General features: G+C 37.9%; 1 protein-coding gene across 3 annotated transcripts in view; it reads right to left on the bottom strand.

The window, feature by feature from the left end:
* The window catches only part of ARID2 (AT-rich interaction domain 2), a 94,143-nt gene extending 76,354 nt beyond the window's left edge, over window positions 1–17,789 (bottom strand). For 2 of the 3 annotated variants that reach the window (XM_033514192.1, XM_015628326.3), the window contains exon 1: window positions 15,371–15,468. Coding sequence is in view for 1 of the 3 variants with exons in the window: in XM_015628322.1 (XP_015483808.1) it covers window positions 15,371–15,468; window positions 16,591–16,684; window positions 16,845–16,936 (284 nt within the window). In the remaining 2 variants the exon portion in view is untranslated. Of the gene's footprint in view, window positions 1–15,370; window positions 15,469–16,590; window positions 16,685–16,844 lie in introns of those variants that run through there. The other variant, XM_015628322.1, reaches the window with a different exon arrangement.
* Window positions 17,790–17,795: the final 6 nt, after the last annotated feature.

Here is a 17,795-nt window from a genome sequence, read left to right as displayed (position 1 = left end):
ATTAACATCCATACTAATACCTGAACATGTGAAAAATGCATGATGACTGAGATATAAGATAAAAAAAGTAAAGCCACAATGTCAGTCACACCCACCAAGTACTGTTGCTCATTGGCATGATCCTGCAGCAAACATACTTCCATGGGATCTGCTTCCTCTAAGAGAAAATGTTCTTACCTTGCATAGCATGAGCTGGATTACTGCCAAGCACTACAGCTGTGGTCTTTGAATTGATCGGAACTTAGCAGAGGTCCATAAGAGCAATACATTACACTTAAAAGGTAAAAAGAATGAACAGAAACTCTGATACATTCTCTGACACACTCTTTCTTTTTTTAAATACCATTTGAACTCCTTAAAACAACCTCAACACACCAAAATAACCAACCAACAAAACAAATCCCAGAAATCTAACTAACTTGGTTATAGGGAAATAAACACAAAATATTACATATTAAATGCTTCAAATATCCTGTTAGGTGGCACCTGGAATTTATAATCTTTTTTTGGTATTTCACTTTCCACAGTAAGAGATACACCTATCAAGGATCTGAGCCTTGGCAGCATCTAATTGAACAGCATTTGTTTTCAAATGCTTCTCTATTCCCTCTGTGACAAAAGGTCCAAAATTGTTCTAAGGATTCTCCCCTACCCTGTCCTGGGGTGACTGTATGGTTTGGTACTGTCTCAAACTGGGACATTCCCTTACTGATGGTACAATACAAATTTTCTTAACAATTCAGTATTTTACACTTGATTTCTTACACTCTATTTTCAGCCTTAACTGGTTTATATTTTATATTGCTCCTAATAACCAACACAACTCTAGTGTAATTATTATTAGCTCCATGCTATTTGTACTCTTCACCAAATACCCTCATGCTACTAAGTAATTTTCTTTGATGATGTGCCTTGATTATGCAAGAATTTCTCATGGTCAAGGATGATGTTTTCAAGCATAATTCACTCTCTTCTGCACTAACCCTACTCCATGAATCTACCCATTTCCCACCTGCAACTTTTGGCATCACTCTTTCTTTGATGAACTCTATTATTTTACTTTCCTATTATAATCTATTGTTATCTCCCTGATCACCAGAACGTAACATTCTCACAATTATTATTTTTTTTGCATATAAAATCTATATATACACAACACTCTACAGGACAACCTGTGACTACAAAAGCTTTCCTATTCTAGGACCAGTCCAAACAAAATGTTCCTATCAGCTTTCTTGAAAGTACCAGAGAAATAACAACCTCTGTCCTCATCATGTACCTCCATTTTAAAACTCATTAAGATCCTCTGATCTTTCTCCTCATTTAGTATCTGCATACATACTACAATGCTGCTTTCTGAAGATTTTACTAGTTTAATCAACCATTCTCATCACACTGATGCCAAACCCACTTTTTATCTCCATTTGTAAAAAAAATTCCAAGGAGACTAGAAAACTATTAAGACCTGAAAGTTACTGAAGTGACAAAACTTGATCTCTTTCAGTAAAAACTAGTTAAAAAGGTGTGAAGAACATACATTTGATTAATACATGTCCAAATATGTGGGGTCCTTTCCTTTATATTCTCAGTGTTGCTCTTCCTGCTTAGTCTATAATGGGACTTCCCTGCACAAGAGTGGCAGCCTCCAGAAATGTAAAAGGCAGGCAAAATAAACTTTTATTTACAGAGGACTAACCACAAGGCCATATAAATAAAACAAAACTTACAAAACTTGATTAAAAGCAAATAAATAAACAACAGCAGTAATAAGCAATTCAAGACTAGAATCTGCTAGCTTGTGTCTCTAGCAGCAATGGAACCCTGATGCAGGTCTCCATGAAAGTAGATATCTACAATTAAAAACAACACCAGTCCTCACCACTACCACAACCTAAAAGCAGAGCTTTTATCACTAGCCATAGCCATATCTGGGGGCCAACGCCAGCAGCACGGCAGCCACTCAAGCGACAGCAAGACTGTCTGCTTGAAAAGGGATACCACAAGCTGCTATTTAAGATAACAGCAATAATTTCTGATGTACATAAGCAAGCAAGAATGATGACCTATACTCTTTTTACCCGCCTCTATGCACTGAGGTAGCACAAGGGGTAGAGAAAGGAGATTATGTACTCCTTTTAAACAATGTGTCGCTTTTATTCTCTGGAAATATCAGTGTGGCTGACAGCTCAAAACAGTGGCAATAACCACTATTGTAAACACAAATTCACATTATCTTTAGCAAAAAAATAGCAATTAATAGCTATTCCAATCCAATTCCAAAGAAATTCCAATGATAGCAGAATCAAAATCTATGTAGCTGGCTGATAGTATAATAGAAATGGCAGAGTTGCATGAAAAATAGTTTGTCCATGTCTTTGACTAATTTACCTGCCCCCTACTTGCTAGTTGTTTTGATCAGAGCAACTTATATTCCATAACTTGGGAGTAGTTTTAAACAACAGCCTTTTGATATATTTTGCTTAGAGAAGGTTGAGTTTAAAAGCTGTCTTTCCAAATTGCATAAGACTAAGGCCTACAACAGGCAAGAGTTTTGTATCACAAGTGATCAGGAAATGTCATAAAGAAGCAGTACTTTGCATCTACTCCCACCCGTGAAATTCAAACTTGGTCTCTAAACCTTTGTGTTGGCAGGTATAAAAACATTAGTAGAGTTTTGGAATGTTTGTTCCATTGTTGGAAATTCATTCTTAACATATATGCAGCATTAGAAGTGAGACAGGAAGCCTATGCGATTCATCCCAAACTTAAGCTGACATCTGGACTTGTATATGCTCTCTCCATATACATATACAATAAAACATATTCACTTCTTAATCAATCAATATACAAAATGAAGTATACATAGACATTACTAATTTTCTCAAAGTGACAATAGCATTTGAAGAAATTCTCACTGTTCCACAACTGTAACTTCCTTAGCTTTCTTAAATGCAGCAATGCCCATGAAAAACTATTTTTGAAGATGAGACCTTTCTCCCTGCAAGCTATTTAAGGAACAGATAAAATCCTTTTATTTGATTATATGCAGTTTTATGCCTTTATGGTATTTTAATATAAGGATAGAAGTAACAGTAATTGTGATGATGGTTGATTTTTTAAAAACCGAAATGAAAAAGGTAAATTCAGTGTTAATGAAAAAATATAAACTAAGAGAACAGAAATGAATTCTGCATATACAGCACTCATAGCGCAAGCAAAGACACAGAACCACCACTCTTAAGGTTTCTACCAGTAAATCAGAACCTCACTGCAGGAAAGCAGATGGTGCAACTCAGTACTTTACAAATGACAGTCTTCACTCAGCAGCAACCCAGCATCTGGGCAACAAGTCAATTAATATCCAGTGAACAATTTAAATGAGAGAGTTGGCTATTAAAGAGTAACTTACCAGCACTTGATTACATAACCCCTCCTTTTCCTTCTATACTATCTACTCCATCCGCCCTTCCAAACAGCGTTCTCTTCAAAATTTCATTCCTGTCTCGTGACCCAGTGCATGAAGACACCCAGCTCACTCAACATTCATACTTCTTCCGTTTGCAATTTAACTACCTATGCACAAAAGGTCTCCTCCCCTGCTCTCATTAAAATACCTCAAACCAGCTTGTCTTTCTTCTCTCTTGGCCTACAGGTGACTGAGAAGCAACAGTGTTTTATTTAGCCCAGCTGGCATCAGAGCTGGCATGTGTCTCCATCTGGGTATCTGACTAATCAGGGTACAAATGTCTCCTGCCAGGCCAGCAGCTCCGCAGTGCCTGCGCACCTTACATACTCCAAGCTGCACATCTCAATCAGCTGGCTGCCTGCTCAGGAGATGTGTGTCTCTGCAATGGGCAGCTGCCATGTCAAGAAATACATGACATCTCTGAAGCCACAAACCATAGCAAACAGATACCATCTGAGTCAAAAAAAGGCTTGAGGAAAAAGATAAGGGGGTCACTTCCCCCTGGTGCCCTTCTACAGTAGAATCTTGTATTGGGCACCTTTGAAAGACTCATCCAGTAAGGCAATCAGGTCCACAATCACACATATTTATACTGTTACTGTATGTTCTATATGTGAACAATGATATTCATCTCATGTCCACTACACTATAATTTTCCACCATTATTTCCACAATATAAAAAAATGTTTCAGTCATATTTATTTTGATACAGTGGACACTGGAAATCAGCAATATTAGGGACTATGCTATACCAGTGAGAACAGTACAAATATGTAAACTCTTGGGTAAGTTTCTGAAAACAAGAAATAATGGAAATAATTTTTTGTTTTTCTTACTTAAGGTATGCAGCTCACTTTCCCCACCAAGGAAAACAAATTTCTGTTAGTTTACGCATATAAAGAGCAAAACATGCAACTTCCATAAACTCTCTAAAATGACAACAATTGCCAAAGTTGCAACTTTTGCTTATATGGAAAGATGTCCTGGAAAGAATTAATAAGCAATCTTTACACTAATTTCAGTATCCTAAGTTTTCAATGTATCTTTATTGACTTCACTGATTTACTTCCTACCCTTGCTAAGTCAGGCACATTCTGTGCTAATATACATGGTCCAGATGTTACACTCCTGACTTTTACAAGTGCACTGCAGGACTGACACAGGATGCCACCAATTTCAGCCCAACTCCAAAGAGGCACAAATTCTACCTAAGCAAATCTAGATTCAACATGGTCAAAAGTCTACAAACACAGCTCTTACAGCAAACCTACAGAAGCATCTAATCACTATAAAACTAGCAAAATATTTTTGCTTTCTAACAGACAAATAAATTTACAGCACACAAATAGCCATACAGAAAAGTATCAGCATGCTTAGGAAAGCTAGGTGCTTGTTTAGTGTTATGCACAGAACAGCATATCATTTTTAAGTCACCTTTTTCTTTGATCTCAAGAAACACTTTCTTCAACAGCTGGACTAATCCTACTTACAATGCAATTAAACTGCTTATTAGGAGAATAAAAGCTACTAGAGAAAAAACAGATTTGTATACTGGTAATATAAAAATCTAAGTAGGAAAAAACATTGTATTTATCTACCACAAAACCTACCTTTCTAGGAACGTAACTACATTTCACTAACAACAGCTTATTGACTACACGACATATTAATGAAACAACACTAAACATGATTAAATCATTGGCACCAAGTATTGTATTTTGATTTTCTAACCTTTTACCTTTTTACTATGATACCATATGCATTGACTAACATAACACCTTTCTAAAGAATAACTTCATGCTACATAAACAGAGAAGCATACATCATTAAACAGGATAACAAGCTCAGCCAAGTTGGAAGGAAATACAGTAATTTGAAGCATTTGGGGGGAAAAGAAATACCCCAAAACCCCAGTTACTCAAAGTGTTCCAAGCTGCATGGTAGTTAGGGCCCTGTATATTCTTGAAATCTAACTACACACAGTATTTCACTACAGGGATCAGCCTTTTCACATACCTCTGCTCAGAAACAGTATTTTCACTAAAAAATAAAAAATTAAAAAAATAAAAAGTATTTCTATGCTTTAGAATGACAAAAATGACCTTGGAAGAACAAGCTAAATGTATCCAATGCTGCAATGCCTGACTAGGTCCTGCAGAGTACCTGAAAACACATTTTTCAGGTGTGTGAAATACCCTTTATACATTCATCTGGATCCTGTGAATGCAGCATGCCCACAGCTGAAGAATTTGTTTTTTCAGGTACCACAGAATCTGTTAGTGTTTGCTATAAAATTCAGTATTTTACTGTTGCTAGGCACCTGCCATTTAGTCCTTTGTCCTCTTGCCCTTTTACCTGCATACATCCTTTCTTTCCTTCAATTTTCTTACAATTAGAAATTAATTTGATTACAGTAAATATCCCATGTGCAGTCAGTGGGTACAGACATCAAGGGGACAAGAAATAGAGAATGAATTATGGCCTGTAGTCAAAAGACTGAAAGGATGATGATTTTAAGAAAATGAGAGACAGAAAGACAGAAGAGCAACAGAGCCAGGATAAACAGGATTGCAACAGTGGATCCCCCTCAGTCCACAAGCAGAAGAAAAGGATTTCTCAGTTGGCCCACATGGGGTAACACCATGGAAGGCAAGACAGTGGAGAACAGATTCCGAGAAAGCAAACTCAAAATCTCTTTAGAAATAACTAATATTGTGATTAATCAATTACCGCATTGAATAATGAGTCAGAATTATGTGTACATTGATACAACAGAGTAATAGTGCCATGGAATATATTCCCATTTCTCACAGAGAGCACAAGGCTCTATTGTAAAGAATATTCTCTAGAAACACAGTTACAGTTGCACATTCATACTTACATGAAGCAATTCCTAATTTTTTCACATATTTACTGTACAACTGTAGCATTATATGAACACGTACTGTTAGAAATTTTAATTTTCCTGGCATTTCATAGATGGTACTGGGGAGTGAAAAGTAGCCAAGAAACAGCTCTGCAATCTACAACATTTCAAAGCTATACTATCGCCCCAAAATTACAGAGGACATCTATGAATTCTGTAACATGGCACTGTTCACTTAGCCAGTGCCTGGATTCTATATCATTTAATGGAGGTCATTAGAAAATGGACACTCCTGACCAAAATAATCAGGTACGGGAAGAACTGGTCCTAAGAGTATTTCCACAAGTTTTCTTCTAATATACGGATTTGAAAAGCAAACAAACTCATACACATAGTTCTACATCTATCCTACACCATAATAGTTATTAATATACTCAAAACATGCTAGATTCACCTCCAGAGTAAACTACTTTCTTTTAGCTTAATTAAGCCCCTGGGACATACCCCAAACGGAAAGTTCCCTCAATACATTCTGTTCCAATAATCCAGGTTGTTACTGCACTTCAAAGAAATTGAACAGAGCTACTCAGAGTTAGTCATACAGTTTGGTGATCTATGGACCTGAGAATCTCTGCACATGGTTTATCATGGAAACATAGCAACCTTTGGAGTGGGAGGCAGAGGCCAACCAGCAGACGTCACAGCACATAACAATGAAGAAACACATGCAGCCGTAAGTATGGTCCATCTAAACTTCAGCAACCATGTCAAAAGTCCACAAAACTCTAAGAGAAAAGGTCTCTGAAGCAGAATGACTGCCTTACTTTCTAAGATTTTTATGTATCTTAAGCACTAGTGGATTGACAAGTAACATTAAATTATTCTAATTTAATGAGACTAATAATCCCAACAGTTGCTCCTCCCACCCTGATAGAAAATAGTATGAAGACAGTTCACTCTTACAGACAAACATGCTCCAGTGCATCATTCAACAAAACTACACTCTATTATAACTCCATTATATATGATCTCTCTCACAGCATAGCTGCCTTGCAACAATTTATCTGAAGTTAAAATAAATGCATGCACTTTCAGTTTTGAGATAGGAAAACAAAAAGTGGAGTACTCAGCTTCACTACCTTACTGCTTAAAATATAATTCAGGTCTGGTTAAGACTTGAACTTGTTGCTCCAAGGAGACTATATTTGAGAAGTGCTACCTAGCTCACTAATCTAGTCCTTCAGGCAAAACCTAAGCTCACTATTCTGGGTACCATCTTGCTGTTTTACTATCCTTCCTCAAGATAAGCTTCTTTCTTTCAACCATTTCAATATTTCCCTGCTTAGGTATCCCAAGTTTATTTATTCCCTAAGGAATAAAGATTGTTCTTCCTCTCATCTGTGCTGTATGTTCTGCTTCTCAACACAGTAGAGGGCAAACAACCTTATGAATAGTTTTACTTTCCTCATATAGTCCTAATTTATATTCATTTTCAAATATTTAAGATATGACATAGAAGCATGAAGAGACACAAAACCTGCATTTAAAAGCTTACAGTCTCACACTTCTCTTTGAGATAGGTAAACAAACATCAGTATAGCCACTTCATAAATATGAATAAAAAGATTGCAAATGATTTGACTAAGGCCACAGAATCAATATGTATCAGACTGGTAACCAGAAACAAGATCACGTGATGGGATCTCCAGCCTACACCCAATCCCCTCTATGAACTGTGCTGACCTGTAGTAATGCGGACTGATACTACAGTAACTCCAAGCAGTCTCATTTAAGCTGTAAAACACCACTCCAACACTCAGAACAAGTATTTTAAAACAAAACACAAACAGCTCATTCTCATGACCTTACATATTTAGCTCTTAGTTCTCCAATTCACAGAACATAACATTAGCATTGTTTGAAAAATAAAACAGGATTTCTCAGCTATTGATTTAAGAGAAATTTTAAAAGACATTAATAGTAGCCTTTTTTTATAGATAGTTTAGCTAAGTCTCAAAATGAAGAAATTTTCCTGTCAAAACTGGAATCTATATAAACAATTATTAACAAATAAAACTGGATTATTATAAAAACAATTGGCTTTAACATATTTGGGTTTCATCTTACTTGACATGCACTCTAAAAGTAAAAACCTGAACCTCTGTGTACCTCTAGTACCTCATCTGTAAAAATGAACAAATTGTATTTCTCTATTTCACTACTGGGAAAAGTGGGGAAAGGGTTAAGAAAAAAAGAAAAACATAAGTATGAAAGTCTTATCTATTGAGATTTAACTGCAAATAAGCAAGGTAATTAAAGCCTACTAGCTCCAGAATAAAATTAAACAAACAAAAAAACAACCAAAACCAAACCAAATAACTTTTCTTAGCCCAGGCTTATTCCATTTCACAAGAAAAGAAGTAATACCTTTGCATTCTATATGCATTCTTGATCATACTGTAATTAGCTTAGCATTCATTCAAACCTAAGACATTACAACAGATGTTAATAATTTTAAGGCATAAATTCATTTAAACACCATTTTGGTTTAAGAATAGAAAATGGTCTTAAATAAAAGTTTCCACCAATTCTTAGAAGATTAAGTAGGTCCTAAAAGTCACCACAGTTATTACAGTGTTGCCAGAAACTTGTTCTTTGTAGATTATTAGTTCTGACATCTGCCTAGATAAGCTTTCAAGTCAAACCATCAGAATTCTGAATTAAAACTGAAGAACACTCACCCCTCCCCAAATAAACCAGTGTCCTTCAGCATAACAGCAGCAACTTAGGCAACTTCTACAAAAAGCTTACATAAAATAGACAGGAAAATATGTTAATGTTCATCGCACTAATTTTTCACTACATTTTCCAGCAGTAAAAAGGAGTTTTACCCTCTGAAGGAAAAGCCGAGAAACTCTGATAGAGGCCAAACTCATCTGCACAGTAAACTGGTATCACAATGTAATTCTAACAAAGAGCAATTCTAAGGTAGCTATGGTCCCTTTTCATCTGCTGCTTGCTCCCCTCAGATGAGTCTTAGTGCAAATGTATTATAAAACTTCTGTTTTCCTTTAAGCAGATTCCCAGCAACTTTGACAAGACCACATCCATCCAAGTAAGTAACTTCTATTGACACACATTCTGAGATTTGAAAAACCAACATATTTAACTGCCCTAAATAAAGCTTTATTGCATAAATAGTAACTCGTCTTGATTGTATATTGGCTGTATGATTCAGTACAACTAAACAAAATTCCCTCTTCTACTATGTAAAATATTCACTTAAGACTTCAAAAGAAAGGCCTTAGACACCTGACTGAAATACACGTTACAATTTTTGTCTTGAGAGAAAAGCAAATTTTAAGAAGAAATCATAAAAAACATCATCCATGTATTTGTTTCCTGTCTTGCCAGTGATTGCATGATTTGGGAGAAAATTACGTGCAAAAGATTCCACAAAGTCGAGCCCATAGGTATTCAAGATGAAAGCCTTCACTATGGCATTATTCAAGGATGGAAAAGACCTGTATGGTCAGCTGGGCTCTTTCTCTATACCATTCCTGGCTTATTACCTGTTGCACATGTATTGGTGTCCTGGCCAGGCTAGTGCCCGGTGTGGGGGGTCACCGTACCCTTGGGATACTATTCATACCAGAAGGTATTCAGGTATATTTTGGGGGGTTGTGCTGCTGTCTGCTCTGAATTTTCTCCTTTAGTTTTATGTCAGCTTACACGTTAACACAACCTCTTTTTTTATTGAAAATTACCTCCCTTTTAACTCTTTTGACCCCTTAAAATGCTTGGAAGATACCATTTCCCTCTCTCATACAAACTGTTAATTGAGCCAAGCAAAACATATTTATTTATCTTTTTTTTTTTTTTAAATCAATTAGTCCCTTCAGCTTTCTTAACATTTTGTTGCTCTTCTCTAAGTTTCTATTAAGTTACCCCACCAAGCTGCAAACTCCCTGAAGTAGAACAGTACTCCAAGCACAGTCTCATAATCTTGTACAAAAAATCCATCCCAGTTTGTCTAATGTTTGCTCCATGCCACTGTGGATGCAACCTAAACTCGTTCTGAATTTTACAAAGTCTATATATCATATTGCAAATTGGGGCCTGTCCTTCCTGTCAGAAGCATGCACAAATCCCTTTCATATGAAAGGGAGTTGGGTTCACACAACTGACAGGATTATCAGGCCCGTGGTATCACTCCTATCCCTTTTTCAGCAATACTGCTTTCCAGGTTATTCCCTCACAATGAATACCTGTTTTGGATTATGGGCCCTCAACTGTCCTAGAGCTTGCATTTTTCAAACTAAATCTCATTTATACTTTCCAACAATGTGCCTAATTTCTTTAGATTACCTTTTCTTTTCTGCCCTGACTTGTGTTTAACTCTTCTATCACTGCCTGCTAATGCTGCAAGTGTAGTATTCTACCTTTCATAAAGTTAAGCAAAGCAGACACTAAATATACCTAAAATGGCTAAACTTGTATTACTACGTGCATATGTAAGCACTGATGATATTCTTTTAGCACCTAAAACTGCTGTGACTCACCACATCTATTCTTTCTACTTCATTCTATTTTTGTTTTTGGTCTTTCATCCAATTTTTCATTAAGATGACTATCCATATACATATATGATTTCTTAACAAGAGATTTTGAGATGTATTTGAATTTCAGAAAATATGTAAAATTTTACTATAGCTACAACTTTCTTCTCATTTACTGGGGCCTTGAATCTGCAATCAGATCTGGCAAACAAGCCAATCCTGTACTTCTCCATACTCACTGAACTGTGTGCAGATGCTGTTGCAGTATCAGATCCTAATTTTAAACACGAAGCAAGAATAACAAAAAACACCTCTTAAAGTAATTTTTGCTTAAAAAATTCCAGGCTTCTTATTTTTGTTTCCCTGATATTTTTGCCGTTATATTACTAAGAACAGAATCCTTTCATTCTAGTTCTTAAGCTCATGCTTTTTTTTTGTTTTCCCCCTTTATTTTTAAAAGAAATCAGTACTATTGTTTAATTTCTTAGAGGCATCTTGAAGATCAAATGACTTATAAGTATCTTCAGATCTTTCAAGAACCCCCTCTATTTGTCATCTATAACTACTTCATATGGTTCTGATTTTTAACTGCTCACTGTTTTTCATCCTACTATATATGGAATTTCAGGAAATTCAGCATAATGGCTTGTCTTAATAATAACTTTATGCAACTTCTCATTTATGAACTGACCACTTTCCTCTCTATTTGACTTCCCCTTTCTTCCCCAATATTAACAACAGCAATTTTTTATTCACCTTAAACTATTATTAGCTAATTACTACTGCCTTTGCCAAAAGCTTACAATATGCATGTGCTGTCCACCTTTCAGGAATTCTCCGCAGAACTATGACAAACTTATTTTACCTTACAATTAGTTCTTTCATATCATTTATCTTAATGTAGATAAATAACTTTGCAAAGCAAACTGATTTTCAGTTCAGCTAGGCATATTTCATTCACACATTTAAACTTACAAGATCTCTCATTTCCCCAAAATAGATGAAGATCCACAACAGAAATAAATGTATCACTTGCACTCACATGAAAACCAACAGAACCCTATACCAGCACATGAGTTCACATCAGCCCAATTACTTGTAGGACTGTAATGTAATCAACCAATAAGATAAAAACCATGCCATATTCCATATTAGCTTTCTTTTTACCTACCAGGTGTTTACCAACAAAGAGATAAATGTACATCCACAATGACTGCATGTATTAATCCATACTAAAATATTTTTATTAACATTATAAAGTAATTTTTCGAGAAGCATTTAGAAAATGCTTTACTAATTCACCTCAATTGAAATGAAACATCCAATTTGCACTACATCCAAGGGAATTACACTCTCTGTTGCTGTAAAGTCTTACAGAACTACATTAACAAGTACAGCCTATCAATGGTTATCGGCCCTGTGGCTTTTGACTGCTCACTAAGAACCACAGTGCATAAATTACTTCACCTGTCAGACAGCTCAAAGCAACAGAGGCACTAAGTTTGAATGGTTCAGACTTTCTCCATTATAAATTACTTTTTCCAGTGAGAGAAAAGGGAGGGCAGTGCAAGGGAGAAGGGGCAGATAGGTTATCATATATTCAACTATCACCTATCATAAAATCTATCAGAATTGTATTGCAAGTTTAAACAATGCACCTCTTTAAGCCTAACACAGATACCCAAAGACATACAGCAAAATTCCAGGACAGTCAAATGAAAAAGATATTTAACCAAAAATACACACCTGAAGAACTGCCTCAAGAAATACCATAACCCAATGACTGTTTTGCAAAACATTCAGTTTGATCAAGCCAACAGGACTACTGACATCACAAAAATGAATCAATTTACTAATTTGTCTACATAGTAACTTTAAGTAAAAATAGCAGCATTGTTAGTGGCAACACAGCAAAATGAGCAAGTGGTCCATGTAGCTTGACATCTTATGTCAGTCAACACACTATGCCAGATGTTCCACAGAAAGAAGCAACTTTCATCACAAATCATCCCAAATCCAAATCTGCAAACATATTCATGTAGGGGCACACCACTGAATCCTTCTGAATTCAATAGGGTCTCTACCTGCCATGCACTTTACAGCACATGTGACATACTATTAGTTAAAAATTGAATAAAAGTTGATAGGCCTTAATTTGCCTGGCTTTGCTTGGAAAGTCATTACCGTACTTGAGGGTCACAAGACAAATTTTTTGTTTTCCAAGGGTAATTGCTCAGTAGTTCATTCAAATCTAGGTTGTAAAAAACCTCATATTATGTTCAACACAGGTAAGCTAGACCCTTTTAACAAATTTATCATTAGAGCATTTTTTCTTCCCCTAGAACCAAACACTGTCCCTCTAACACCTTCTAGGTTAAAGCTAAACAAATGTTAACCTAATAGAGATGTGTACATACAGTCTTATTAGTGCACATGGAAGAAGGTGAACTCAGCTGGGAAACAATCTGCATCCAACTTAGATTATGTGAGAAGCAACAGTGAGTAAAGCAGCAATTCAGAAGAAACAAAACCCAACAAAAACCAAAATGATCACTAAAAATCAGTCCACCCCAAAACCAAACACCTTGATAGTTTATTTCAGAATGGCTTAGTCACAGAGATTATGATAAAGACATTTTTAAAGATTCTCCATCTCAACCGTCTATCAACTTTTTTCCTAATTTCCAAATAAACAAAAACCCTCAAAATTATTTGTATGTAATTAGTTATATATGTATTCAACAACTATATTTTAAATAATCTCAATACCAGTATGCCAATAACAAAAATGACATTTTTGTATGTCTGATTCTAATTTAAAAAGTAATACCTTATTAAAAATTAATAGTCATTAGAAGGTTAAATTAACATTAATTGTGTTAACTGTCACAGCATATAATGCCTCTCAAAATACACATGAAAACAGAAATGACATACAATCTTCTACTGCAAAAAGTTAGCCCATTCAAACACTTACAAAATATGGAAATAGAAATAAAAGGGAAAAAAAAAATTTTGCAAATTATATGTAAAATCTAGTCAACTAACAAATTACATGGTCCAACAGAAAAACTCAAGAAGCAAAAACTGCCTTCTGTGATGTGACAAATCTTTAGCAACACTGTCTCAATACTATGTAGGAGAGAAGGAGGGGGAAAAAAAAAAAAAAAAAAAAAAAGAGGAAAGGATATCCTAAAGCAAGCTTCCGACTTAATTTCTAGGCCTGCCACCAATCAAACTCTACCAAAGCTATTAACAATGGTAGTTTCTTTTCTTAACCTGGATCCTAAATAATCATATGCCACCACCAAAAAAAACCACCAAAATTTCAGTAACTACAGATATCTGACTAAGGTTTTCCAGACATCACTGTAACTCAATAACTGCTCCACTGTGCTATGAACTCTACAGCTTCAAGCTGGAAGTCAATCTAGGACAACCAATAGAAAGTGCACCTGTACAATTACTGCATTTCCTAATTCAGAAGGCCAAACTAGAGACAGATAAAGCTTGTGTGTACTCAGCTCACCAAAACAGAAATCCAAAAGCCCATACTTAATTTGTACATACTGCATATCTATGTTAACATTAACTGCAATGAAAAATATCATATTTATAATTCAGAAACTGAAAATTACATTCCTTAACCAACATACACATAACTTCATTCTAAATGAGATGTAAGTATCCACATATACAGCATGCAAAACAACTATGTACACAATCATTTAAAATTCTTTTCCACAGAGAATCACCCAGACTTAATAAAAATTTATTTTTAAGAAGCAATCTAGTAAATTAATAGTACCTTACATAGTAATTTAAAATATTCAATATGAACTCCATGCTACAATGAAAAATAACCTGCATCACAAAAAAAAATCTGTATAATTTCCAAGGAATGCAATCTTATTTTTAATACCTGCAGAAATTTATTATTTTTCAAGTAATAAAAAGATTATTTAGCTCTTTGTACTCTAAAATAGAAAATAATAATATATGCTGCTAGTAATTGATAACAATATAATTTGTGCAAAATAGTCTACCTTCCTGCAGATGCATTTTTATTCCACATCTGACCCCACTAAACAGTAAACAAATTTACATATATCAACACATTTCAGTGCTCCAAATATTAACCTAAGTTTCTATAACTACAATAACATGATCTCTTAGTAACAGTCCTTTAGTACCGTCATTCTAAAACAATCAAAAAAAATGGCCTCTGACATATACTGTTTGTGTACTTGGGATCCCTTCAAAGTTTAAGGCTTGCAGATGTAAAATAAAAATAACTACAAAACAGAATCACCTTTAACTGATCACTGCATCAGACGAAAAAGGAATTACAAGGTTTTTTTTTCTGCTTTATTTTATAGCATTTTAAAAGAGTGGGGATATTTTTATTATTGCACACACTGAAAACTAAATATAACCCCACACACAAAAATACTAGTGCAACAGCTTGATAGCACTCACCGCAAGTAATACTGTTTTAAAGCGAAGGCAGCGTTAGAACAACTTCTGGGAAAGTTAAACTCTTCTACAATTTCTCCCCACTGATTCTTCTCTGATACCTGTCAAAAACAACACACAAGCCGAGATACACAACGTACACGTAAACATGTTGCTGACAGCGAACATCACAAAAAAAACACAGGCTGCCATGAAGCAAATAGATAAATATATAAAAAGAAACAAACATGAATATATATGGGATTTAGGACTATGTATTTTACTGACAGTCGGTAGTATTCTCCTTTCGGGAATAATCCCGCTTCTCAGGGGTCTTTTACTGCATTTATTTTGTAATATACACATTATATTTTTCGGGGGGAACGGCCGGGAGTGGTGGTATTGTTTTGGGGTTTGTTTGTTTTTGTTTTTACTGCCTGGACAATAACCAATCGGGAGTCCCTCTGTCGCCCCCTTTTAAATCCTAACGCGGTCCGTTAAAAACCCAAAGAAGTTTAAAATAATGCAGGGAAGTGCTGGCGGGGGGCGCCCCCTGGGCTGCGGGGCGCGGGGGCGCCGGCCCGGGGGGTCCCCCCAACACAGATCCACAGACACAGAGAGGCCTTTCTTTTGAGGCCTACATTTCTGTCCCCAGCCTTGAAGCCTAAAGATGGCTATTTGATTACACACCGTCTTGGGTGCCCCTTTTGTTATTTTTCCCCTGGAAGGGCTCGGAGGGCAGCGCCCGGCCCCCCCCGGCTGCGAGGATCGTTCCCTAGCCCATGCTCCGTGCCGATTATCGATGTTAAACATGCCCGCTAATTTTGAGTTGCACTAAAACTGCACTCAGACTCTCTCCTCTGTCTCTCCCTCTGCAAGAGAGACACGCACAGAGCTGCCACCACAGCCGAAAGAAGCCTGCTCTCGCCGCCCAGCAGCTCCCTGCTCCCCCCCTCGCCTTCCCGCGGGAGGGGGGCATGGGCGAGGGGGTCCGGCAGAGGCGGAGGAGGCAGGAGTGGGGTGCGCGCCGTACCCCCGGGTCCCCCTTCATCGCTCCGCCGACAAGGCCGAGCCACCAACCTGCCTATCTGTTCGCTTCCTCCTTCCACCCCCCACCTTCTCTAACCGGCTTTAAATAGGACGGTTCCCGGCCACCCCAGCTCCCCCCGCCACCCCCGGGGGTCAGAGGAGACTTTTGGGAAGAGGTTAGTAGGAGGGAAACCCAAATTAAAACTTCCACTCACCTTCCCAAATCCGCCTAAAGTGGTGACTCTGGTATAGAGAGCGTGAAGATCCAGCTCCTTCCCACCCACCACGGGGATCTTCTTAAAAGGAGACCTGCCAAAGGAGATACACACAAAACACCACAACTTGTCAGCTCTGCCCCCTTTTCTCCCCTCGCTGGGGCTGCCGTGTCCTTCAGGGAAGGGGCTGGAAGTTGGATCTGGTCGATTTAAAAGCCTCCCCCCCTCCCGTTCCATCTCCCCATTTTCCTCACCCTCTGCTGTGGTGAAACTGCCGCAGCTCGTCCAGGAAAGCGAGTCCCTTTCTCCGCTGGTCTGCGTGGTTTTTACCCGTCGAATTTGCCATTTTTGTAATAAAAAAGGTTCTCGTAAAAAAAAAATCCAATTAAAAAAAAAAAAAAAACGGCCGACAACAACAACAACAATCCCCGGCTCCTCCTTGTCTTTAAGAGACCCAGGTGCCCGTGCTCGGCCGGGGATCAGCCATGGAGAGGGGCTTGTTTAAAAAAAAGTTTAAAAGGAATAAGGGAGCCCCGAGAGTGTGGTAATTGCGAGTCCTGTCTCCACACAACACACGGGCGAAGAGGCAGGGAGGGAGAGGGGCACCTCTCAGTAATTCCTCCTCCCGCGGCTGCTGCCTCTCTCAGCACCACAAACCCAGCCGATCCAGCCTGCACATGAGACTCAACATGGTGCTGCTGGATCACACAATGAATTGGGTTACTGTTGTGGTGGGGCGGGGGGGGAGCCGGAGTGAGGTATTGACAGTGTGTGTGTGTTACAGCCGCGGCTCCATGCGATCTCCCTCCCTCGCTCGCTCGCTCCCTCGCTCGCTCCCTTACACACACACACTGTAGAGCTACGGCGGCGGCGGCGGTGGCGGCGGCAGCGGGATTCACTTCTCTTCTCGCTCAGACAAAAAGATCTGAGGCCGCCGTGCTTCTGCCTGGACGAGAGCGCGACACAGCGGGCCCCGGAGGCCGGTTCCGGTACTGCAAGAGGCAGCTCCAAAGGCAAAAGCCAGCACAGCCCCAGCAAGCAGTTCCTGGCGGGGAACAATAGGCTCCTCTCGCCGCTAAGGGCTCATCTGCAATGTGCCGCAAACTTCACACAAAGCCGGGCGGAAAGAGGCGAGGGAGAGGGAGAAGAGGGAGGAAAAAAACGGCTACTACCGGCTGTTCCGGGGCGCGGGGCCGGTGCAGGGC

This window comes from Parus major, chromosome 1A, assembly GCF_001522545.3.
Source record: "Parus major isolate Abel chromosome 1A, Parus_major1.1, whole genome shotgun sequence".
NCBI classification, from domain to species: domain Eukaryota; kingdom Metazoa; phylum Chordata; class Aves; order Passeriformes; family Paridae; genus Parus; species Parus major.
This window is presented reverse-complemented; position numbering and strand designations above follow the sequence as displayed.